General features: G+C 44.6%; 1 protein-coding gene across 5 annotated transcripts in view; it reads left to right on the forward strand.

The window, feature by feature from the left end:
• USP22 (ubiquitin specific peptidase 22) overlaps positions 1-27367 on the forward strand; it is a 570028-nt gene that overhangs the window by 332812 nt on the left and 209849 nt on the right. For 3 of the 5 annotated variants that reach the window (XM_085628912.1, XM_085628914.1, XM_085628916.1), the window contains one exon: positions 11599-11788. In XM_085628912.1, the coding sequence (XP_085485038.1) occupies positions 11599-11788 (190 nt within the window). The remainder of the gene's footprint in view (positions 1-11598; positions 11789-27367) is intronic. The other 2 variants (XM_085628913.1, XM_085628915.1) reach the window with 1 other exon arrangement.

Raw genomic sequence — 27367 nt, forward strand, 5'->3', positions numbered from 1 at the left:
GTCCTCTCCAATTGCCTCTGTTCATGTAAAGCGCTCTGATACCCCCGGGTCTAGCCAGCGCTATATAAAACCTTTCAAATAAATAAAGTATAGGGGAAAAAATCAAATGGCTATATAATTAGAAAAAGAGAAGTTAGGACTCTGTCTTACTACTTGTATGATGGAAACACCATAAAGCAGAGTTGGCCTGGCACCAAAAAGATGGGTGCCATCAAAGGGCATATCAGCCAAAGCAGCTTGGTTAGCCTCTGAAAGGCCTTGCACGACGACATAGCACCACAGAGGATGCCATGGCCTGACCAGTGGTGTCCATGCCACATCTAATAATCCGCTGAGCCGCATGTTGGCTATCCCGAATCAACTGTTCTATATTAAAACGGAGGCCATGTGGAAGCGATGTCAACATAGTCTGCAAGGAATCCCACAAAGCATGAAAAAAGCGCCCAAGAACATAAGACGTGCTAGTGGACCTTAAAGCAGAACTAGTTGAGGAAAAATATGCCTGCCACACGACTCTTGCCTCCTAGAGTCTCTATTCGATGGAACATTAGAGAATCTATATCCTGTGAGGCAGAAGCCACCTGAATTACCAAACTATGTGAGGTAGGATGCTTGAGGAGACCAGCTTGATCTCCAGGAGCAGGCAAGTGCCTGTGAGATATAGCACAATCCACCAAGACCCCGTATTCGGTTTAGCCCAAGTGCCCAACAATGTCCTACAGGGGCTCACCATATGGGAGAATAGGCTCCACCCCTGTCTGACCTTGATATAGACCATCAATCCGGCAGGAGCGGCTTGTGTCGGGGAAAAGAGGCGATGAGGGGGTTGGGTGACAACGTTTACCAAATAATTCTGATAAAATATTCACCACTTCTACCTCATTCGCCTGCACCGGCTCCAAATACCTGCCCATGCACCAACGTACCCAAACTGGCCCAATGCTTCTGTATTTATTTTTTGTCCCAGGAGCCCAATATTCATTGAGCAGTTCAGAAGCTGCTCCCAAGAGACCTGAGAATCTTCCAGAATTCCTGACACCTGCCAAACTAGAAGGTTGAGCAAGCCTGCTGATACTAAAGGATGTTCCTCCTGTTCTTCTCCTTTCAAAAGTCCTTTGCCAACTGGATTAAATATGAAATCTCGATTGCCATTTCCAACAAAGTTGGTAACAAAACTTTTGTGTTTTCCAAAACAAGGTCAACAACTGTACCGGACACATCGGTTTCCTCACATGAACCAACACTCCATCATTGCAAATGGAGGAAATGCATCATCTTTTATCCCCTTCCAATTCAGTTTGAAAGCATCTGCTGCTGTCTTTCGGATCTGGTCTCCAACCCACATAATCATGCAACTGAGTTGTGAATCTGGATGCATAAAGATCCACCCAGAAGGGCCCTAAAGTCTTCTGAATTTTCCGAAACAAATCCACCCTTTACTTCAAATCTCTGTAATCTCTCACATTCCTTGAATCAGTCTGCTGTAACACTGCAAATTCAAGGTAAATATTCTGCCTTCAGAATAATTTTGTGTTCCAAACAAAATTCCCACATTTGCAGAGTCAAATCAGACCACTTCTTTGACCTTGTGTCTCCTAATTTGTTGATATAAGTCACAGCTGGTGTATATTGTTCAACCTTAAAATAACAGAACTGTCTTTTGAAACTCTCTGAGGCCAATAATCCTGCTTTCATCTTCAAACAATTTATGATTCTCCTTTTCTAAAACATTCTATACACCCCCTGTTTATTGTCCTAAGCAATAGGCTCCCCATCCAAACTTGCTTACAAACAATACAAAATTAAAATCTGGTTTTACTCCAAATATCCATCGCTTTTCCATTTCATGGGTCCAAATTCTCCTTCCACCACTGTATCTCCATCTTCGCACCTTGACTCAAGACTGTCTCCATACCACAGACCTCTAGACAATCCCCACATCTTCAGCCGTTGCAATGCCTGATATTGTAATGGTCCTGGAAAAATCGTCCTGTATTGATGAAGAGAACAGGCCAATCACTCGGGCTAACTCCCTCAATATCACCTTCTTTCTTCAAAAAAGCTTTTTTTTTCTGCCTTCTTTCTCACCTCCGGCAACTGTAACTGACAAATTGTGTCTACTACAAATCCCAGAAATTCTACCTGCCTTATTGGGGTCAAAATCTATTCCTCGATATTCACTATGAATCCCAGATTCTCCAGTAAATCCCTCACTAGAACCAGCTGGCTTTATAGTTCCTCCAAATCCTGCCACATCATAAGGATATCATCCAAGTATGTTATCATCCTAATGCCTCTCTCCCTGAAATACCTACTACCGGCTTCAACACTTTTGTAAAACGCCATGGGGCTGCTGATAATCTGAACAGAAGACACTGAAAATGGTATAAAACCCCTTTCCACCTGAATTACAGATTTTTCCTGCTCTTTCCCAATTAGAATTGTGAAATAGCCATCCTTGAGATCTAATTTCACCATTAAATCCCGTCATGTAACATGTGCACCACTTTCATTTTGAAATGTCTGCACACTACATATTGAATTAAATTCCTTAAATGTATCACCAGCCTCCATCCTTTCTTTTTCTCCACAAGGAAAAGTGTACTTACAAAACCTTTCTTCTCTTCCCATACTACCACTATTGCTCCTTTTGCTAACATCTGTATTATCTCCTCCATCACAATGTCGTCTAACTCCTTGTTGAATGCCACCTCGCTTGGTTCTCTTACTTCACAAAGTTGACTTACAAATTCTATTTGATATCCTCTCACAACTTCCAAAATCCACACATCTTTTGTTATTCGTTTCCACTGTTCGTGGAACAATCTGACTCTTCCTCCCACCTTTATGGGTTTAAAACCGATAAAGGTCTTCGTACTCTCCTTATCCTGCATTGGTCGACTGTCCACATCCTCTATTAGATTTATATCTTCTCCACTTCCCCTTTGGGGATAGAAACCTCCTTGATTTCCTTTTGGCAACCATAATAATGGATCTTAAAATTGGTGCAGCAGAAAGGTTGGCCTCTCTTTGCAGCCCGCCCAGAAAAACTGCCCCTATTATATTGTACTGTGCCTTCTCTAAACTGGTAAATATTTGCACTACTTCCCCATGGATTTCACCATGCCTTCATCAACTAAAAGGCCTTTGGCATAATCACTTGTTTCTCTTTTGGCAAAATCTTCCAACTTTGGATTCATGCCCATCTAACGGTCTTTCGATGCTATGCTAGTAGAATCGCATTTGTGTTGCCTAAAAAACATATAGCGCTTTGGCACCATCCCCTCAGCATATCAATATTCGCATCTTTACCCTTTAGGTAAGCGTCTTCCACCAAGTCAGTCTTGCCAAGAGTCCTAATACATCTAGGCGCGCCTGTCCTGACATTGTTTGAGGGAATGCTTTAAACCTTTTCTAGGGTCTCGCCCTAATTTAAACAAACGAGTGATCATCTCCAGATCTAAATTAGGAGTCACCTTATCATCTATTACCAGTCAAGAACACTCTTCCCTCATTATATTGCTTCCTCCTTTTCTAATGGTCTCCAGATCCATTGTCGAATATACTCAGACACATGCTGCAATGGCCACCAACCTTCTGTCTGGGATGTCTTGTATATCGGGGGTCAAAAAGATTCTTCCTCATAGGATCAGTTACCTTCTTTACCTTCTTGACCTCTCATCTATATCCCCAAACTCCTCATCAAATTATCCTTGTAATCCATATCCAACACATAATCATTCATATTGGATGGCCCTCCTTTTACTTCCATCATATTTGATGGGCATCACTTACAGTGCTTGACTGCCCCTTCTGTGTGCCACTTCGAACACCTTCTCCTTCTGAGCTGCCTAGGACTTCCTTCCGAATTGATGTTACCCCAGCATGCTTTCTTTTCCTTTTGCATTTACCTCTTAGGCCTCTACGCACATCCTCCTCATCCAAGACCGAAAAATATCCCTCTTCCTCAACACAAACTGCCTCCCTCTTTCTGTAAAGCCTGCTTAACACTGCCCAATACCTTAGCAATACATTTTTCTTATAATAGTCTCCTGACTAACTTCAGTCGCTTAAGGCTTCATACTTACTAAATTTATCCCACCAAATAAACTGATGTTTACTAAATTATATGCTTGTAATAAAGCTTCCCTCAATATGCTTGAAACTAAGCTTTTCCTCACAATATTCCTTTTATTTTTTAACAGTCTCACCTCCAATATGCAAAGAAAGCACCATCAACTACCTATTTTTCTGTCAGCGGAGCGCTCGAGCGTCCTATTGTTAAGCAATGAACCTTACACACCTAAATCTTCTAGGAATAAGGCCTATTGTTTACAAATTAGGCCTAAAACCCTTAAATTCTTCACAAAGCAGCCAGCTTCCTTTGGAAATACACTCGCGGTCTCTCCACAGACTACAAGCTTCCTGACACGTGCCAGATCCCATGCACTCAGCAAGATTTAACAGGTTTTAACGGCTCTAGAGCGAGAATTAAACAACCGTTCCATGGGCTTGCTGCACATGGTAAAGCGCCAGTTTTGAATCTACTGATACTTTCCTGAAAGACTGTTTAAAAACTGTTCAAATTGCTAGAAACTGGCACACAAATTAATTTAGAACATCAAATTAAAAATACTTATTACCTTCACTTACCTCATGTAAATAATAAATCCTACATAAAGTAAACTGGGCAAACATTTATACCCATAAATTGGGTAAACCAAACCATACTATCAAACACTTTTGTATCATTACCAAATATTAATTTGATTTTTAAAAAAAACAAGCATTTGCAATGCAATAGGTCTCGCATTTACGAGAGTTTGAGCTATTGGCATTGTAAATGACATTAGCTTAAATTCTCGCAAATGCGAGCCCAATTGCATTGCAAATCTTTTTTGTTGTTTACAAGCGCCCCATGCCAATTTTTCATATTAATAGAGGCCATGCCCCCTTCTTTAGACTAACTGCGTCTAAAGAAATTGGCGTGCCCACCATGAAAGTGAAAGTGCGGCATGGTGCGCTTTTACAAAAAAAGCATTTGTCAACTTGACAAACACATTTTTTTTTTTTTTTTTTTTTTTTTAAAAGCACCGCATGCGGCAGTTTCACTTTAATGGCGGCGCACCCCTTTCTTCAGATGCGGCTCGTCTAAAGAAAGGGACGCAGTCCCTATTAATGTGAAAGCGTGGCATGGGGCACTTGTAAACAACAACAAAAAATGCATACTTTACAAACACCATCAAAATGCTTTGGGTTTAAAACAACATTGTTTATAAAGTGTAATTTCCACTCGAAAACGTGGTCAGAATGATTTCCGTAGGTATGTGGGTTGCAGCTGGTGCTATTTCTTTGAAAACATAATAGTCTGCTTCTGTAATGTATTTTCTCTTTTCAGAAATGTGACTTCTTTCTTGTTTAAAGGATAAGATTTAATTTCACCTAAAGGAGTGAGACATGCATTTAGGTGTTAAGGGCCAGTTTTGTAGAGAACTTGTTTGTAATTGTACATATTTGCTGGATAAGGGAACAGAGGCATGGGTGATAAGGTAATGGAAGCTGTAGGTAAAATGCAAAGATTCTGATTCTACGTATGCTCGAGAAAGAACATCGAGTTGACAGGGGACGATAAAATGAGAAAAGGCTGTGAGTGAGCAAGAGAACACACAGCTGTATTGTGAGCCTCTAAGGGCTACACATCTTCATGGAGACTATGTAAGAGAACATTGTGTCAAAAATAGATGTACGTGTATGTTTTGTGGATATACAATGTATGGTAGGAATGTGTAAAGAAGATATGTGGCCGGGGGAAGCTGTTTGTAAATGGAGTGGGGGAGAGGTGCCTACGGCGGACTGACCCATAAGTGCATTTTAAGGGATGTGTTTCTTAGGGCAAGACTTGACATGCACTTTTAAGGGAGATCTATACGTGTGTTTAGGGGGCGTGTTGGTGTAGCTGTGATAGGTGGGTGCTTAAAGAGATGTACGAGCGTTAAAGAATGACGCAGGATAGAAGTTGAGGGGCGCCAGAGGGGAGGGGTGTGTTTGTGAGATAGAGGAAAGTGGCCAGAAGAGGATGTTGTGAAGAATAAGCAAAGTGGAGCACATCAATGAAAACGGAAAGGAAGAGGAACAGAAATAGAGAGATGATAGAGTAAAGGGTAAATGTGAGGAAGACCGAAGAGGTCAGCAAAAGGAGAACAAGAGCTGGCAGCGCCAGCCAGGGCCATTGCTTCCAATTTAAATTCCCATTTATTACTCTATTTTGATTGGGATTGGGATTCCAGGAATGTTGAGACGTGCTGGCGGCGAAAGAGCCTTGAATGTAAAACATTCACGCATGACTGAAAGGAGGCTCGCGCTAATGGAAATAAATCGCTTGTCAACGAGGCGGACTTCAAACATTTGTACAAAAGGGTCATGGAAAAGGCGGGTTTGTTGACTGGAATTGGCTGGATCATTCGGTTCTTTCATCTAAACGTTCAACTACAGGAATAGTTCGCCTCAACAATGTTAAGTAGCATTTGTGGGAAGAAGCGCAGTGTAGGGACTCTTATGACGGCAGTAGAAGAAAATCGCTGTTCAAAGAAAGAAAATATAGGAGCTGGCGACAATTGCAGCATTCCACTTTTTTTAGTGAACATTTTAAGCTAGCAAAAATCAGTATTGCGCAATTCAACAGAGAGAATTTGGTGGGGGAGGGACAGTTGTGAGAGGTGCCATGAGGAAACAATCTCTCGCCATGCGGGGGCGGGGAAGCGCATTCCAGGCGGGGGAGCGGACACTTTGAAGTATGATGCCGAGGCTGTGGCTACACGTGCACGCGCCAGTGGGCTGAAGCGCTTCCCCAAACGGATTGCATGGCGGCACGATGCACGTGATTGTGCGCGTGCTCGCCATGCAATCCACTAATGGGAGCACTTTGAAATGCCCCTCTTACTAGAGTCTCGCCTTGCGATTGCGAAAACGCAATAGCTAGGCGAGACCTAAAAAGAATACGTATCTGCTCAGAAGCAGCAAACAAAAGAGGAAGAAAATGAAGGACAAGGAGCTTATATGGGATTGAGAATTCTATTGTTTTGTAATGTTGTAAAGTTCTATTTTGGAAGCTTTAAAGTGCTGCTCAGGAGTGGAAAAAAAGGGTTATGCATGATGCTAGCCTCCTGTCTAGACATACAATGTTTAGTGGTGTCTTGAGACCAGTATCTTGGGGTGCAAGTGAACGAGTATTCCTGTGTAAACATAAACATTTCTGAATATTAAACCTGCACCTATTGGGTTGTTAATATTGAGGATTTTGATACGTGACACATTAAATACCTTGGCCTTGATTACAATTGGCCCACAAGGAGGGTGCTATTTATTGCAAAAAAAATCCAACTACCTAGGATTTGGAATTCCAAGATTTGGGGTAATATCCAGATGTTTCTGCTTATTACTCCAAAATTCACGTTACGTTAAATGTTAATCCCTTTGAAATTCCAGGTGGTTTGGCCTGCGGAAATTTGAGTGCAGACTTTATTGTACTTGGTAATTACTGCGTCGGTAAATTCAGCCTAACTGTGAGTTCTGACCCCTTCACAAACGGGCTTGCGCAGCTATGAAAACTTCCCCACTTACAGTCCCAGTGTAATCCTTCCTCCGGATATAGGAAATCCAGTTTAGAGGTTTAAACTCCCTCGCCCCATATGATTCTCCATATGAGGACTTGTACATGTCTATATTTATTTCAAGTGTTCCTAGAGTAACATGCTGTAACACTATTTCAGCATGGCACTCTGTGTTAGTGAAGCTTTCCCTCTGTAGTAGCTCGCCACGTTGTGCATTTGTATGAACACTTCTTAACCAATAAGGATTTACTTTCTGACCTGGAACTTTTTTTTTTTAAGCATAAGCTGTTAAACTGGATGTAAGAAGGCTCCCCTCCTTAGGGAGATTGCCCTGTGGCAAAGAAGCCATTGTAACATCCAGTGTTGGCAAATCTAGTTCTCAATGCCGTGCAAGTGGCTCAGCATAGAGTTACAGCAGATGAGCCATAATCTTGCCACCTAGGCGGAAGTAAATGTTTTGATACTTTATTATGATGAATTTTGTTTTAGCGTACAGTGCTACACCCCTTCATTGTCTCTGATTGCGAACTGACAGTTATTGTTGAGTTTTTCTGAAGTAACCGCAGTCTGCAGTTTTGCCCTGACCCACGAAGAATGTTTGATCACGGTCTACAAAACTAGTTTCCAGATCTGTCCTAATAAGTTCTGATCTCTTGGTGTTTCATTTATGTATTTACTGATGGCAGTTCACTGATCTTTAGTGGACATGCTCCCTTTACGACGCAGCTCTTCCTGGTAGCTTCTGCTGCTGCCCTCGTTGCTGCTGCTGCCCTCGTTGCTGTTGCTGCTCCGCTGGTCAGGCGTTCGAGGCCCTTCCTGCACCTTATCCCTAGTGGTCTGGTGAAAGGGCATCACTGTTCTGCTGCAGGGCTGCCCCTCTCTCTCTTTTCTGCTTTTTCTGTGTTCACTTTATTTGTGCTCTTTTTTCTGCCTTTATTCTGTTTCTGCCTTTATCCGTTCTTTCTGTTTTCCTCTACTTTTTCCTTTTTTGCCCCTGAAGTCCTCCCTGCTCCTGCCCCACTCTAGTGACGCTTCCCACCTCCCAGCTGTCCAGCCACCCCACCCCCCTTCCCTCGCAGCACTACTTAATGGCGGCCACTCTGTGGTCTTGCAGCTGGGCTGCCAAAGGCAAGCCCGTCTGCACCTGGGCAGTGCCATGGACCCTGGTTCTCTGACCTTCCACCGCTACGACGCCAGCACCCTCCTCGCCCTCCACTCCGGACGCCACACCGCCTGCCACTTTGCGTTTAGAAAGGAGACCCATGAACCCTTTGCCTGCTGGAACTGCAGACACACTTTCACCCATGCCAACACACCTGCCCCTCTCGCCGCCCAGTCGACCAACAGCATGCCTGACCGGCTCAACTGCATCCTCAATGTGCAATCTCTCCACAAACACATGACAGAATTCTGGGACCTCCTTGATGCCACCTCTCACGACATCGCCTTCTTCACCTAAACCTGGACCAACCCCTGTTCTTAAATGGACATTGCCATCCCAGATCGCTACAAAATCACACACAAGGACTGCACCCACCAACTGGGAGGAGGCATCGCTGTCATCCACAAGAACACCCTCTGACTGACCACGCACTCAAATGACCCAACGACAACCATAGAACACCTCCACTGCCTGATCTAGACCAACGCCACCCTCCTTGGCACCCTTGTCTACATGCCACCCGGACCCTGTCCGCCTCTCACAGACACAATTGCAGACCTCGTCGCACCCCAGGCTCTTGCATCCACCGTTTACATCCTACTTGGTGACCTCAACATCCACCTGAACAACCCCAGTGACCAGAACACGGCCTCCCAACTGGAGACCCTCGCCAACATGTGACTTAAGCAGCTAGTCACCGCACTGACCCACATAGCCGGACACACGCTCGACCCCGTTTTCTCTGCCAGTGGAAACATCACCTACAGCCACACCACCAACTTCTCCTGACCGACCACCACTACGTGCATCTCTCTTTGACCAAACCCACCGTACACCACCGCCCTCATCGCCACCACCCGTCACAGCTGGAACAGGGCCACCGAAGAACTTCTCGCCAACTTCCTTATCACGACCACTTCACCAACATACACCAACACCACAACGCGCAACCTTCACCGATGGATCTCCAACTGCGCCGACACTCTGGCTCCCCTCAAGAAGGCATTATGCAAACAACATTCCAAAAAAGCCAGCTAGTTAACTCCCGCCCTCCATGAGTCCAGACGCACCTGCAGACTACTCGAGAAGAGACAAACAAAACCACAGAATTCCACTCAAGCTTCAAATCCGCTCTACCTTCTCCTCAAAACAACAAAGAAAACTGCCTTCCAAGACAGACTCCACGTCAACGCACACAGCAGCAAAGAACTCTTCGCCATTGTCAAAGAGTTTGCCAGGCCCAATAGGGCGATCACAGCCGTCCCATCCTCCCAAAACCTCTGAAGCAAACTCTGCACCTTCTTCCACCACAAGATCCGGCTGCACCCCAATAGATTGTGCTCAACTGGACGTCGCTCACCACACTCAAGACCATGAAGAGCATCCACTCAGGAGCCCCATCGGATCCTTGCCCGTACTACATCTTCCATAGAGCAGCCACCTCCATCGCCCCCCCGCCCCCCTTCCAGCTTCGCCGCACCATCAACTGATCCTTCGAAACTGCCACCTTCCCCGACGATGGAAACACGCTGAGATCAACCCTCTGCTGAAGAAAGTGTCCGCCGACCTGACAGACCACAAGAACTTCCGACCCATCTACCTCCTCCTCTTCCCAGTCAAGTTAATCGAAAAGGCCATCAACGCCCAACTCTCCATGTTGATCGAAGAAAACCATGTCCTGGACACCTCCCAATCCGGCTTCTGAAGCAACCACAGCTCCGAGACCGCACTCCTCGCCACCACCGACTACATTCACACCCTCCTCGACCAGGGCAATACCACCGCCCTCATCCTACTGGACCGCTCGGCCGCTTTTGACACAGATTCCCACAGCACCCTAATCAAGAGACTCCACGACTCTGGCATCTGCGACAAGGCACTGGACTGGATCCACTCCTTTCTTACCGGCCGAACACAGCGAGTCAACTACCCCCATTCCTCTCAAACTTTAGAACCAGCACCTTGCATTCCACACACCCGTCAGACAATTTTTCTTAGCCAACTCACCCTGGCCTCTATCCCAAGAATCCACGAGACGAGAAGCGGAGGAAGATACTTGTCCTACCTCACTGCTAAGACCTGGAACACCCTGCCCCTCCACCTCAGTCTGCGTCACTGACCCAATTCAGGAAGGATCTCAAGGCCTGGCTCTTCATCTGAACCTCCACACCCAGACTGATCAGCAGCCCACCCCCTCCCCCCAGCCCCTTGAGACCTTCACGGATGAGTAGGCGTGCTACACAAACCTTTGATTGATAGATAACTGTGTTACTTGAGTATGAAGTCTATGCTCTGAGTCTGGTGGTATAAACATATGTTGGTCTATGTCCTATTCAAAACAAAAACCCTTTCACATTAAACATGCTTTGGCTGGATCTTTCATAGACTGGGGCGGCTTCTACAAATAAATCTTCCCTTTAGGGGTTCTATAGATAAAATAATTGTATCATATATGATACTTCAAGATATAAATTGCCATATCTATTTGGGTATGAACATAGAGAGATGATAGTATTTTTTCACCGAGTTTGTTGTAGGAATATTTGACAAATGGAACTCTTAAGTCGAAAAAAACATTTGTGCAGTAGGTCATTCTGTAAGCACAGTCTGATTTTGCACTTTCCTCTCTCCAAACCGATTGAATACTGATTTACTGTTAATTTGTTTATGCCTCGTGTTTAGAATGTTTATTTTACACTGCCTCAATAGGAAATAATCTAGTTTGATTTTTGAAAAGACCTGCATTGTAGTGTTTCTAAATGTCTTTTTAAAAAAAAAAAAAATTTAAATGGTTCTATAAAATATTTTTTCTTTTTCTTGGGTCAGTTTTACTCTGGGCACCGATCTCCTCACATTCCCTATAGGTTATTGCATCTGGTGTGGACGCATGCACGGCATTTAGCAGGGTACGAGCAACAGGATGCACACGAATTCCTCATTGCTGCATTAGATGTGCTACACAGACACTGCAAAGGTAATGGTTGCGCTGGAGCTGAACACCCCAGGAGTGATGGAGGTAGGACTAGTACATGGGACATCAATTACATTTTTGCTGTTATGTTTAAGGGCTCATTATCGTTTCCATAGTTTAATAAGAACTGGTATTGATTTAGTCCACTTGCTCATGTTCTGGTGTTGCATTGAGACTTCCTTCTTTTGAAATTTTCTGCTTTCCTACTAGTATACTTTACTCAGTTGTTGACAGCAGTCTGTATTTAAATGCAAGGTGTGGTCTGTTTAATCTCTAAGGGTAAATATCTTTTCATATTACTGTGCAAGGATGATGAGGCACAGCATTGTTGTCCATGACTTCATTTTTCTACTGTGTTGTATTTTACTAGTTCTTAAAATGGTTCTCCTGCTGAAATGTCCTTAACTGAAAAATGAGTTTGAGAGTTTCTCCAAGAGAAGTACAGACAGTCTGGCATTGGATGCCATGGACAGATAAGACATTTCATCAGTTTTGTATCTGGGCTTTTAACTTCGATAACAGGCAATCTCAGCAGGTACCTATTAGAAGAATGAAAAATTTCCTAGCTATCGTAACGGAAAGTTTCAATTCTATTAAGGACTCGGAGGCGAGGATTATGCCTTCTTTCTTCACTTTATTCATACAGCAGCACTGAAAGAACAACAGACTAAGTTTCCCATGAACCATAGGGGAAATAAAGTAGTCATCAACATTGTGTTAACAACCAATCAAAGAAAAGAACAGCGTCCAATCAGAGCCTCTCCAGTTCCATATAGTCCTTTGTTAGTGGCCAGATCCCCTCTTTCGGAGCGCGAAGACAGCCCAGCTCTCAACTTCAAGAGTCCTGTCTGTGGGTATCAGAACCTGCAACAAACAAGGCAGTATTACCAGGGGAAAACACAACCCTAGGTATCAATTAGAAAGAGAAAAAATACGGCACAGGTAAACCATTACATACAATCAAGTACTACTTCCTTCGACATAAGCATGAAGGAAAAAATTTTATTTACTTCTATACGGGGAGGGATTTCCTCTGAGATCACAGGGCGGGATAATCCTCGCCTCCGAGTCCTTAATAGAATTGAAACTTTCCGTTACGATAGCTAGGAAATTTTTCATTCTATGTCAGGACTGGAGGCGAGGATTATGCTTGTTTAAAGCTTGCCCACGACCAGATGAGCCATATTGAGGATTGGCTTGAAGTAAAACCGCTTAAAAGTGGAATCAGAGGACCAGTCCGCCGGATTGAGGATATCCTCTAAGCGGGCACCCAGACCAAACGCCTTGGAAGCCATAGCTCCTCTTGTGGAGTGCGCCCCAAAATGTCTGAGGCTAATGCCAGCCTCTTGCATCACCCAACGAACCCATCTCGCGATGGTGGGTGAAGAAACAGCCTTAAAGGGTTTCCGGAGCGCAATGAGAAGCTGACGCTCTCCCGGAGGACGGTAGTCTTCCGTCATTTCCTCATATGCCTTGAGGCAACGGACCACACAGAGCTTCGGAGAATCTGAGAAAGCCGGGTAGGAGACGACTCTCGTATGGCACTTTGTCCGGCGTGAAAGGGTAAATGTCACCCCATCTGGAGTGAACATCCGACCCGAGATATCTAGAGCGCGCACATCCGACACTCTACGACAAGACACCAAGCAGAGGAGCATTGCAAGCTTTGCTAACAACTCCTTACGGGATAGAAACCTATTGGGTTGCCATGAAAGGAAGAGATTCAAGACCTGATTAACATCCCATAAAGCCGAATACCGCGGTTCCGGTGGTAAGGAAAGTCGAATACCCCGTAGGAGCCTGCAAACCAAAGGGTGTTCACCCACAGCCGAGCCTCCAACCGGGACGTGACCCGAGGAGATGGCAGACCTGAAAGTGTTAATAGACCTATAGGCAAAGCCGTTGGATGCCAAATGCGCCAGAAAGTTCACAACGTGGACCACATCCGCGACCACGGGATCGAAATCCCGTCGCAAACCCCAACGGGACCATCTGCCCCACGCAGATTTGTATCTTTTAACGGTGCTATCCGCCCAGGCTTTAGAGATGAGCTCCTCAGCTGTTCGCAAAAGGCCCGGGGCTTGCCATCTACCCCGGAAATCCTCCACGCCATGAGCCACAGTGAGTTCGTGGACACTAGAGGATGAGGAGTGCCGTACGGATCCATGAGGAGATCCGGTACCCGGGGGAGTAGGATTGGAAAATCCCATGAAAGTTCCAGCAGAACTGGAAACCACACTTGAGACCTCCACAGAGGGGTGATTAGAACCAAGTCTGCTTGCTGTCTGCGGACTTGAGCCGTGTAATCATCGCGAAGGGAGGAAACGCGTAGCCGCGATCCTTGCTCCAATCCTGGAGGAACGCATCCGTGGCCGCTGCCCGAGGATCGGCCCTCCAGCTGAAAAATCTGGGAAGCTGGTGGTCCAGGCGTGATGCAAACAGATCTACCGTAAACGGACCCCAAAGATCGCTGAGGGAGGCAAAGACCGAATGATCCAACTTCCAGAGGCTGGAGTCTCGGAAGTGGCGCGATTGATAATCCGCCTCCACGTTGTCCCAGCTAGGAAGATACTCCGCTGTGACCGATACCTGACTGTCCAGGCAATACTGCCAGAAGCTCGCCGCTAGGTCCGAGAGAGCTTTTGACTTGGTGCCTCCCAGATGGTTAATATAACGGACAGCCGACACGTTGTCCATTTTAAAAAGTACACAAGATTGTACGGAGTCTCTCGTCCAACATTTCACGGCAAACGAGCCGGCCAGAAGTTCGAGACAATTTATATGTAATTTCTGTTCGTCGGGAGACCACAAACCTCCCATGGAAAGATCTCCGCAGCGAGCGCCCCAACCAAGCCTGCTGGCGTCCGATTCGATGACCAAATCCGGAACGGAACCGAAGATCGCTCTTCCGTTCCATGCCTCCATGTGTGTTAGCCACCATTGGATCTCGCTCCGAGCTTCTTCGGATAGGCGGATCTTGTGGGAGTACGAATACCCCTTCCGAAGAAAATACGCCTTGAGGCGTTGAAGGGCCCTGTAATGGAGTGGACCCGGAAAAATCGCCTGAATAGAAGCAGACAGAAGCCCTATGACACGGGCCAGCTGGCGAAGAGACACGCGCTGTTGAGCCAGAACCCGACGCAACTCGTGGCGAATCTTTGCAAGTTTCCTGGTCGGCAGGCTTAGAGTGGAGGCAATGGAGTCGATGACGAACCCCAGAAAGGTAACGGACTGCGACAGCAGAAGAAGGGACTTTATCCTATTGATAACAAATCCGAGGTCCTGGAGCAAGGTCACTGTCAGCTGAAGATGATCCGTCAAAAGACGGGGACAGGAAGCCATCAAGAGGAGGTCGTCTAAATAAACGATCAACCTGACCCCACGAACTCTCAGGAACTTCACCACCGGTTTGAGCACCTTGGTGAAGCACCAGGGCGCGGAAGAGAGCCCGAAAGGGAGAGATGTGAACTCGTAAATCCAATGACGCCACACGAATTGAAGGAAACGGCGGTGAGGTTGAAAGATTGGGATCACCAGATAAGCGTCCTTCAGGTCCAAACGAACCATCCAGTCGTGAGGACGGAGTACATCTCGAAGGAGGTGAATACCCTCCATTTTGAAATGGCGGTAAACCAACCACCCATTGAACTTGCTGAGGTTTATGACCGGACGCTTGCCTCCGTCGGACTTGTCTACCAAAAAGAGGTTGCTGAGGAACCCCCGCGGGTGGAGCGTTGTCAGCGAGATGGCGCCCCTGCGAAGCAGGGAAGCCACCTCCTCGTCCACCAGGAGTGCATCATGAACCGAAAACTGAATGGGACGCGGAGGAACCTGTTGAACAGGGTTTCCGAAATATTCTATGTGGAACCCTCTTATCGTCTGAAGAACCCAAGCATCGCGGGTGAGAGATGACCATGCCCCGTAACAACTTGCCAGGCGCCCCCCTATGTTTTGTGGGGAAAAAGGGAGAACACTCACCAGAGTTTGAGTTAGACGTTCCTCCCCTGTGTCCTCTGCCTTTGCCACGGCGTCCTCTTGTGGGGTAGAAATTCCCAAACTTCGACTGGTCTTGATATTGACTGGAGCCTCTCTGGTTGACTTGGTGATTTTGCCGACCGGTCGAGCGGCCCCTTCCTCGACCGGCCCCTCGAAAAACACGAGGGAACACTTTTTTAATGGTGGACTGCGCCCTGTCCAATGAAGTAAAGGTGTTCACGAACTTGCCCAGCTCTTTAATAAAGGGTTCTCCAAAGAGTCCCCCTTGGGCGACTGCCCCCGCTTCTGAATCCGCCAAGTCGCCGAGTTTTGGGTCGATCTTAATAAGGAGGGACCTCCGCCGCTCGGTGGAGAGAGCACAGTTAGCGTTACCTAGAAAAACGACTACCCGCTGAGCCCAGCCTGATAGCGTCTCGGGTGAAATCATAGACCCCGAAGCCTTGGCTTCTTCAGCCATATCCAGAATTTTCGTGGCGGGCCCAAGTACGTCCAAGAGCTTATCTTGGCACGCCCTCCAAGACCCTTTCAATGCCCTTTTTGGGGTCTCGAATAAATTTCTGCAGGAACGTTAACATTCTCGGGGTCAATATCCGGGGTCAGGGCGACCTTTCCCTCAAGAGAAGGGCGGGGACACTCCGCTCAGACAATTGCGAGCCTCCTTTTCGAGCGGGCGTCTGATATGTTCTGCGACATATGTCGCTACCTTGTCAGCTGGGACCCAGTCCGAAGAACGTGGGTGTATAATGTCATTAGGGTCCAACATGTCGGAAGGCGTTGGGGGCGGTTGCAAATCAGAAGGCACTGAAGGGGTCTGAGGAATCTGCGAGGGTCGGGACGGAAGACAAGGCCTGTACGGGCTGGCGTCGGGATCCCCTGAAGGACCTGGAAATCCTGGGGAGGAAGCAAGGTTAAGAGCTAGAGTGTCGCTCGTACCTCCAATAGGTTGGCTATCAATAAAAGCCTGTTTGAGGCGCTCAAAAGCGTCCACATCTATCCCCGGGGCACAGGGGCGCTTAGGAGGAGGGGGGCCCGGGAGTTCCTGGGCACTAGAAGACAGAGCCGATCTACGCTCTAGCCGCAAGAACGCCTGTTCTATTTTTTGCGTTAGCCTATCCTCCAAAGGAGAAATGGCCCGGTCCACTGCCCTGTAGATAGAGGTGTCCACAGCTTCGTAAAAAGCATCACCCCATGGCATGTCCGCCAGAGGATCTTCCTCTTCCTTGTGATAATCCCCGTAAAAATCCATGACAGGTGAGGAAGGGCAAGAGGACCTGCACTCGCAAATAATTAACAAAAAACTGGGTGTCAGTTTGTAATATTCACACGTGGCAAAACCACAATTTTTTGCAGGGTGACTAGCCCTGAGGGGACAAAAAGGCTGGCCTTAACCCAATTTAAATGAATGCAGATGACCTGGGCTGGAATTGTCCCCAAAGCAAGCCTAATGGCATGTACTGGACCTCCAGGGAGGCATCAGCGCTAGCGTACACAATACAGACTCTTATTCCCTTATGAATGTCTTTTGGGAAACTAGCGTCAAATATGCTGAAAAAAAGGCCCGCAAGCGAAATGACAGGCTCGCGGGACCGATACAGACCGCAGAAACGGTGTCACTCTCAGCCCAGTGCTCCAGTCAACAGAACGCGCGCGCGTCTCTGGAAACCGTTGAAAACCAGAGAAGCGTCGCGTCACGTCCCGTCCCAGCCTCTCGTGCCCCCAGGCGGCGGGAGGACCGGAGCGCGCCAGCCACCACCGCGTAGGAGCGAGAGACAACTCTCGGTCCCGCGGAATTAAAGCAAAAAGCGGAATCGCCACTGAAAAACCTCCCACATGTTAAAATGGGCAGGAAATAGCAATTCCACACAAACTCGCTACAAACGCGAAATTAATGCACATCAGTAACTCGCCATAACGTGACTAAACATTGGCACAATTACGTAAAAATCAGCAATGCGCAAGAACAAGCGGCATATTTAAGAAAAAACAGAATATAGCCATAAAAGACATTACAAAGCCCCCCCAAACAGTATAAGACTCTGAGGAGACATAACTGGCTGCGCAGCAGTGAAAAAAGAGGGGATCTGGACACTAACAAAGGACTATATGGAACTGGAGAGGCTCTGATTGGACGCTGTTCTTTTCTTTGATTGGTTGACACAATGTTGAAGACTACTTTTTTTCCCTATGGTTCATGGGAAACGTAGGCTTTGTTGTTCTTTCAGTGCTGCTGTATGAATAAAGTGAAGAAAGAAGGCATACTCCTCGCCTCCAGTCCTGACCTAGAATTTAAGGGATTCTAAACATGAGTTTTTTCAGACTTTTCCACTGCCTGCGGCTCACCATATATCGGCTTATTAGTTGCTGAAGCAAATTAAAATGCCAAAAGGTTTATTGAATGCCACATCCCAATAGAATGCATTTCCTATAGGGTCTTTAAGGCAATTTGCTTACACTTATCCTTCAGTTCCCCTAAGACAGAACACTAAAATCTGACATGCACAAAAAAGGTGTTCCTCCTTTTCCAGGCTTGCATCACCAGCAGTAATAAGGGACCTGCTCTGCTTGTCCATCAAACTACACCGGAATTGCCCTTCTACGGTACATTTTCTATCCAGATGTCACAAAATACTTCCTAATACCCTTCCTTTGCAGTGCTTGGTCGCCTACCTCCTGAAGACTTACCATGCCCTCTAGACATTACCAGATAAACTAGATAAACATCAAGAAACAAAGAATCTTTCTACAAGCTATCCTATGCTTTTAGATCAGATTCTGCATCTGGTATCTATAGACAAGTACTCGAAAAACAAAAGAGGGGAGGTAGAGAAATAGAAGACTCGTCCTCCTATTCGTTATATTGTAAACAAAAAAAAAAAGCCCATCCATCTTTCAGGACTATCTTTCCACTGCAGTTGTTACATTGTAAACGGACTGTTTAAAAAAAAAAATAATAATAATAAAAAAATAACCCTTCACCCCCTCAGTTTTCCCCTGGTGGCATGCTTCATCATTGGGTTCTTCCTGTTCCACTGCAGAATGGGCGTGCTATGACCTACGGGTTACGTGGAAGCACTTATTGGTGTATACCTTAAAGGATGAAGGAACAGATAGGAGTGTTTTTTTTAATACGCGAAAAAAATGTTAAATAACCGGCTAGTAGGAAAATAATTGTATTTGTAACTCTATCTGGTATGGTTATAAAATGGGAAAAGTGGAATGTTTGAGTTTCTGCGGTCTACATGTTTCAAGCCCTACCTCAAGGCTATTCTTCAGGACCAAGGATTGCTCCCCGATACCACTCCTGCCAACACTTTATTCGAAGTGCACTGCATTCTTGGAAATATAAAAAAAGGAAATACATATACATACAGTACCGATATGGTATATATGTAAAAAGCCAAAATAAGGCTGCATGAGTCTTACTGGAAGGAAGGGATGCCTTTAGTAATACTTACTCCAAGGCAGCTCCCTTGCTTCGGGAAATATCCAGCCTGTGGCTGAGGACAGGAGCCCAAAAATACGGCAAAGATCAAATAGTACTACTTTATCTGGTCTTCAATTTTTGACAGTAGAAGTACATTTGACTGTTGATGTGTTTGATTGGAAATTTCTTTCCAAAACCTATTTATTAACGTTTCCTCTGATTAAAGATTTTTTATGCTGAGCAGTAAAGTGTTTTTTCCTCCTTTATGAAACCATTCCGTCTCTGGAAAATCATTATTCATTTGGCGAAATTAATGAGGCCACCCTTTTAGCTTCTGCAGAAGTTATACCTCCAGAATCTGTTAGGGCAGGTAGGTTTTTGTTCTGTTTCTCTGTAAAGAGAGTGAGAGCATCAGCCTCCTTGCACGAATGAAAAGTGTGAGGTCATCCATTCTAATAGTGGTTTTCTAGACTCACACTTTCTTCTCTGCCCATGACTATCTAGAACTTTCATTTTAAACTAAACATTTTAATACTGATCAATTGAATCCTTCTACCTACTGAAGCACAAAGTTTTCACAGTCTAATAAACCATTAATTTATTTGTAGAAAACCAAAGTTTCATTAGAGATGTTTGTATGTTATGGAGCTTTTAGCTCTGGAATTGGTTGATCCAAGCAAGCCATAGTTAGGTGGGTAGTTTCTGATGACAACCTACCAATTAGCTAATGGTCTGTGCCAGGTAAACTGATAAAACCCATGTCATTACAAGGAAGTAAGCCATTGCTGCTCTTATGAGCACTATACCATTCATTTTCATGACAGCAACATGAGATCAGCACAGGCAGCAAAATATTACTGTTTAAGGTTTGCACTTCTGGAAAAACGTTATGTGACCCACTGCAATTTCTTTGCATAATTGTTTTAAAGCACCACAAACTATCTTCTAGTTCCTCGCCTTAAATCTTTTTGAATATCTGAGATAATTTCATCATGGTAAAAAAATCCTCAACCTCTAATTCCAGTTCTCAGTAATCCAATCCGTATTCTCACCAAAATAACCTACCCTGTGATCCAGAATTTTTCTGAGTGGTGTTCTCTATAGAATATAGATTCTCTCAACATGGCCTGCAAAAACAAATTAGCGTACTGAGTCTGCCAGGCATAAGTGGTCAGAACAGCTTCTGGGAACCGAAAAATCTGTCTTGATTCTAGTTAGTATGTGCACCACTTCGCCTTTTCTTGAGTTTGAAATGCTACTGTGGTTGGGTACTTTAAGTCAAATGTACTTTGCCATTGCTAACTAAGACAAAAACTGTATTGTGCTATTGGTGTGTTCTTTTTTAAATGAAAAGAAGTATTTAAGCTTGTTTTGGATCTTATTTGTGCGCTGTTTTGTTGTAGGGTTCATGATTTCAGAGAGAGTAGTCTTGATGGCGAACTAGTTACAGGTTAGTAACTTCCTTTTCCATTTTACTCATGCTCCCCTCTATCTTTCTAGTGGTAACCCTTTATCTGAATTGTTGTAGCTGTGCAAGAGGACTCTATTTATATTTTCAATATCTATTCACAAGAAGAAAGTTATTGAGTGCATGCAATAATTTGTTTTTCAGTAAGGTTTGTCTCCTGCAGCCTGCTGTGTTGTAGTAGATCCTTGCTAAAGATTTTTTTTCACTCTTAGCAGTGAAGGGTAAATCTTACTTTAGAAGGCTGAATTTAATCATGGGGTGGCCCAAATGAATGGCAGCAGATTGTCCTCTGCTAAGTCCTTCAGTTAATTCCAGACTGTTCTGGCAAATATTTGAGTTGGGGAAAGTTTTGTTTTGCATCAGGAATTTCCTTTAGCTTCACATGGTTTGTTAATTCCTCTATCAAGTGGTTGGAGTGAGTCGGAAATTCCTACTTATGAGATGTTTTTCTGACAAAAGAGCCAGTTTATCAGGATTTTATGCTTGTTCAGACTGCATACACTGTAAATCAGTGTGATCATGGAAGGTTTCTTGTTGTTGCCATCCAAGTCAGTGTGTTGGATCCTGTGCCGTAGCCTTCAAGTATACAAAAAGCGATGGATGGAATGTATGAATTAATCTAAGCCACCGGTAATTACTCTGGCCATAGCTGGATCCAAACTAATGTGGCATGGTGTGCGAAATAAGGATGCAGCGTGAGTGATCACCAGTGGCTGAGATTAATTCAAGTATTCCATCCATCACTTTTTTGTATACTTCAGTATGTCACCCTTTGTGGGACGGGTATGCCTAGACGTGGGTACTGTGCACACTGTCACTGGAACCAAGCTGTACCTGGCTTATAAGCCCATAACTAGGGAGAAACTAGTCCTGGGTTGCTTGTGCTTTGATTCAGTGAGGATGTGGCTTGGCAGTTCTGGCTGGACTGTTCCAATTGGGGCAGGGTCAAGACTGATTTGCATAAAGCTGGCTGCAAACTGAGGTGGCATAGTGTGCAAAATAACAATGGACTGGGATGCAGCACAAGTAATAGTGGCTGAGATTAATTCACGCATTTCATCCATTACTTTTTTGTATACTATAGCAGTAGCCTTGGTCACGGGTTGTATGCTAGACCCAGAGCTACAGACGAGGTACTATTTTCACTCCCATTAAATGCATGGTCCTCCTCAGTGACTGTTTGTTGGTTTGCTCCTCATTATCACGGCCCAGATGCCTCCAGGGGATCTGGTATTTTAAATGTTTTTTTCCCCTTAAGATTATACTCCCTCTGCCATTGGGTGAATAGGATATAGGCATATCAGCAAGTGCTTTTTCATTAGCATAACAAGGAGAAAGGTCTAATACCACCTTTAATGCATTAAAATCAATCTGCTTATCCTTAGTCATGTAAGGAAATATTGTACTCATAGGTCTGAAGAACTGTAATGCATAAGGTTTAACACAGAAAGAAATTCAATAATGAGTGTTAAAAACCTGGGACGCAAAGCTGTCAATCCCCAGAGGGGGAAAAAAACTCACTACTTTAGAATAGCCAAGTATCCTCATCGCCCCAGATGCTGTGCAGGGACCATTGGAGACCAGTCCATGCTTCTGTGCTGGAGAATGATCCTAGAGAATCCTTTTGTTGCAGGAATATGACCCTACAACAGTCAAGGAATTTGTCAGAGGAGTAGATTGGAAAATATCAGGAAGTGTGCCTCATTGAAAACTGAGTCGAGAGATTTAACACCACCAAGGGAATAGAGCAATCAAAATAATCGGTGTCAAAGAAAGACAGTCACTCCGGACAAACACCACCATCTAAAATGGCATTATAGTATAAGATGCTTAAAAGCCTGCAGGTCTAACATGGAGAAGAAACTAGTGTTGCCTGCTCATGTGGATTTCATGGCAACACACTCCTGCCCACCCTTCTCATATCCCCCAAAAGCCCAACCAAACCCCCAAGGTGGTTACCCACTTATTCCTGCAGAGCTCAACACAAGGAAAGGCACATAGGTTAAACGTCTGTAAGGCCGGTGCTGAAATCCTGGCGGGCCCCGCGACAGGGCTCTTTGTCGGATATCTTTTAATAAATTCAGCAACTAAGCCCAGTAGGACAGGAAATGCTGTGTCTTACAACGTGAGAAGATTGGTGAAAGTATAAGTATAAAATAAACTGTCAAACATATGCTGCAAAAAATGTTTGTGATATTAGTGGTGGTTGTAGAGCTTAAAAAGAAGGCAGAGACTCTGGATAGAATAGTCCCTGTCTCTGCCCCACACAGTGTATAGGTGATAAGGTGCCGACTGACATCTTACTGGCGAGCAGTGTTCTAATAAAGTGGTTGAATTATGATAACCCTCCTGCAATTAAGGGCAAGTCGACCTATCTGATTGCGAGGAGGCCAACACAGAGCGCGACTTGTCAGCTCTAGACAGTGCCTACTAGCACCTACCCCTATCCTCTCCTCGGTGCTTGCCAGTGACGGTAAGATGTCAGTCAGCACCTAGGCACTTTATCACCTATACACGGAGTGGGGCTTTGAGCCATTGAGCTCCTCTCTGTGCGGAAATAAGGTCACATCTACCTGTTTGTACAAATAGTTGGTTCTGAGGAAATGCGACCAGATAGCTCCATGACTACCTAAGGCATGAACATTTTTGACCTCTGGCTTAGACCCAAGTTCACTAGCAGGATAAAAACAACTGTCATCCAGTTGCCGCAAAAAAATATTTTAATCTGATATTCCTTGTTGAAGTGGAGTTTAAAAAGAAGGCAGAAAAACTCTGGTTATAGTGGTCCCCTTCTCTACAATTGAGAATGAGTATCGGTCACCTCTAGACCTGCTAGTGAGGTTAGGTCTAAGCCAGAGGTCAACATGTTTCATGTCTTAGGTAGTTGAGGAGCGATCTAGTGGCATTTCCTCAGGACTAACAATTTGAACAAACAGGTAGATGTGACCTAATCGGCTCCGCTGAGTGAGGAGCTCAATGACTCAAAGCCCCACACCGTGTATAGGTGATTAGGTGCCGACTGACATCTTACCGCCACTGGCGAGCACTGAACTCCCAAAGTAGATGGAAACATTTCAGGCTCTCAGTCTTAGTCTCTACAGAAACATTCTCCTAATGACAATATTTAATAATCTTTATGATCCTTGTTATTACAACCTTAAAGCTCATCATACCGGTCATTTTTTAGATGAACAGCCACTTGCGTTCTTTCAGGCTTTACACTGCAGTTCATCCAGTTCAGACATCCCTTTATTTCCCTGTCTGCTTGAGCCAACAAAGAAGATTATTGTAGCTCTACCAAAGGCTGAGGCCTTCACCTTAAGGCTAATGAAAACATAAAATTGTGCTGAGGTAACTTCATTTTTGCAAACAGACCCTCTAGCAACAGTACCATATTCTTAAAGGTGAAAGAATAAACTTAGTTATTCTTCAGCTAGAGCTGTGCCGCTGTCAAACTGATGGCTGTTTTTATACTTGTGGACCGAAATATTGTGACACATCTGCCACTTCTTTGAGTCTGACCATTGTATTTAGTAGTCCATAGAATAATTCTCAGACAGCCACCTATGACCGCAAAAAACAAGACTTCATGCAAGTGGTCAAAGAGGGAAATTCCGGAATCTGACCTGTCTATAGATATTGATAATGGAGAATGTATTCTCTGCTTACCTTAGCTGCAGCTCAGAAGCTTGATGTGGGTCATCCAAGAAGCATACCGCATTCTCAACCGAGATGAAGGTCATTCAGAGGTGAATGACCTTTTGTATGAAAGTAGAGAAGCGATTTAAGGCAGTCAAAGTTTAAAAGAGAAAAATCTGTCCATGGTGAGGCAAAATGTTAGCAAAGAACCCACTGCTGTGAATCAGCAGCAGCCCGCACAAACAGTAATCACATTGCCAAAACCATCAATTATTAAAGACCACTAATTGGTCTATTCTCCAATGAAATCTGCCTTTCTTGTGGAATGGAATATGTAGTTCCACTGCATCAGAAGGCCAACACTTTCTTATGTTCTGTTATGTTACATAGTTTTATAGAGCGCGCTATTACCCAAAAATGGGCAACTTTGCACTATTGGCAAGAAGACTCTTGATATTGTTCATTATCTGCAAATAAAAACAAAAAGCGAACACCATCTTTTAGGGGGCATCAGCCTGCTGATTCCAGGAGAAAAACCAGCTTTTTAGATCCTTCCTAAATTTGAGAATGTTGGGTTAAGCTCATAGATGATTCGGCAACCGATTCCACCATTTCGCTGCCATATGGGAGAAACTTCTCCCACCCCAAAGAGCTTTCTTTATTCTTGGAATTTCTCTTTTGTTGGCAGTACTAGATTTTAAAGTGCGTGGGGTAACATACCAGTGAAAGAGGTCCTGCAAGAAGAGTGGACTGTACTGATGTAACCCCTTATGTACCCAACAAAGGGCTGTGAACTGAATCCGCTCCTCAATTGGAAGCCAGTGAAGATCCCTGATTGATTTAGAAGCTGAGCAGCATTTTGATAGCTTCAACAGAACTCTTGCTGCTGCATTTTGCACTCTTCAGTTTATTAAGAAGACTTGCTTGACCTCCTACAAATGGGGCATTACAATAATCAATCCTTGATAACACCAAGGCAATAATTACTGTTTTCCTATGTTCTAATGGTAGAAATGGTAGGATCCTTTTTTTAAAATCTTTAGCGTGAAAAAACAGGAGGAGGTCACCTGGCTTGAGTGTTCATTATAGGTTAATCTGTTGTCAAAAATGACAGAAACCACAAGAGAGAGTCAGGCGAAGATAAGGCAACACTACTGTCCCCACCATGAAACATTAAACACAAAAAAGGTAGGTTGCCAATATTAATACAATAAGGAATGAAAGTGTGGTTGATGGTGAAGATCTGATAGTCATAAGTCATGTGAGGTCTAAGAATGACTAAACGGCCATCATTAGTGGAAGAGGATGCCTCACACACAATATTGTCATGCTTCATCATTTTTTTTCAACAAACTTTATTGCCTTTTACATGTTATACAGCAGGTCCTCTTCCGTGCGGCGCCAGTAGATAAAAAGCATGATCAATTTAATGTATCACATTGCAGTGCCTGCTTTGTCTAATAACCCCAAGTCCTGATTTTATCAGTCGCATATTCCGTCGGATATCGCTTCAGCATACAATCGTGAAGATTCTCCCCTCCCTCCCCAACAAATAACTGAACCCCTCCCGCCCGCTGTCTCACTACTACATCTATTGAGCTCAGATAGGAGCCTCTCCTGCGCTTGAGATATGGGTGATGGTGCTTTGCCGGATCCCCTATCATGCTTCATCATAGGCATCCTCTCCCTACCCTGGTAAGATGGTACTACCAGGGTGGATTCAACCTCCTTGAAGATTTTTGGCGAAAGGAGAGAGTTCTTACATAAAACTTACAGGACAAAAACAGGATCCAGTTCAATTACAAATACCTTCAGGTGCCTCGGTTATCACCTTTATTAGCGTGGACCTGAGGTACGTTAAAACCAAATACATCGATGGACCCTAAAGAGAATAATGTCTTTAATCCATCTCCCAACAAACCAACATGTTTCTGCCCACACAAAGAGCCAAAAAGGTCTGGGGCATTAGTCAGGGCTGTCAGATCCCTACAAGAACAGAGTAAGGTGTCCCCTCTGTCCCTATCAACTTAAGTGGGGGAGTTCACCTAAAGTGTGCCCAAGTGAATCCTACCTGGGATACTCGTGTGTAAATCACCACGTACCTGCAAATGGAAAGATAATATAAAAATGCAAGTCACAGGGAAAGTACCTTGTAAAGGTGTGCCAGTCATGATTTTATATATCCCAGCGCACACCTTGGTGAACTACATGACTATAAACTTAAGTCTCCTACATGCTTATCACCATCACCCAACAGGTGCACAAAATACAACACATTTCGTGAGTGGGTAATGGAATAAGGAAACCTTCTATGATCAAGACAGGGTAATTTTAATAAATGTTAGCTATGGTGGAAACAATTATACCAATGCGTGTAACAGCATGGAGTCCTCTTACCAGGACTAGGAATTCTATATCCGGAGTAGTAAACTATGTCCACTAAGGTTAATAGTGATCAAAGTTAAAGCACCTGCTCCTTACCCTAGATTTTAGGGAATACCATTAACTCGGTCAGAAGGAGGGGTGGTGGCCTTCGTAGTCACACTCTAAAAAAAGAGGGATACATGAGAAAAGAAGAATAATCATCATAAGGAAGGACAACATGAAGTGAACACCCAGATTTCTCACTTTCAGGACTGGAATTGGCAACGGACCAAAATTATATGGCCACCAGGTGGAGTACCAAAAGGTACTATTGTTGACAAACGTTAACACCTCCATTTTATCGTAGTTTAGTTTGAGAAAGTTTAGTTGCATCCACTGCACAATGTTATTCATGCATGTGGTAAATTGCAAAGCTACTTTTCTGAATTGGATGAAATTGTTTCCAATAGCTGTGTATCATCTGCGTATGAACAGATCGAAAAACCATGCGCTCTAATTAACTGAATCAGTGGAGTGATGGATGCATTAAAAAGATTTGGACACTGGGAGGACCTCTGTGGAACCCCACAGGGAAGTTTAAGTTGAGTGGAAGTAAACCCTTCAAGCATAACTACTTGCTCTCTATTTGTAAGAAAGGATGAGATCAATTTCACAGCCTCTCCTTTTATGCCTAATTTCTTCAGAAGATTAATGCACGGTGATCCACTGTGTC

Source organism: Triturus cristatus, chromosome 10 (genome assembly GCF_964204655.1).
Source record: "Triturus cristatus chromosome 10, aTriCri1.1, whole genome shotgun sequence".
NCBI lineage: Eukaryota > Metazoa > Chordata > Amphibia > Caudata > Salamandridae > Triturus > Triturus cristatus.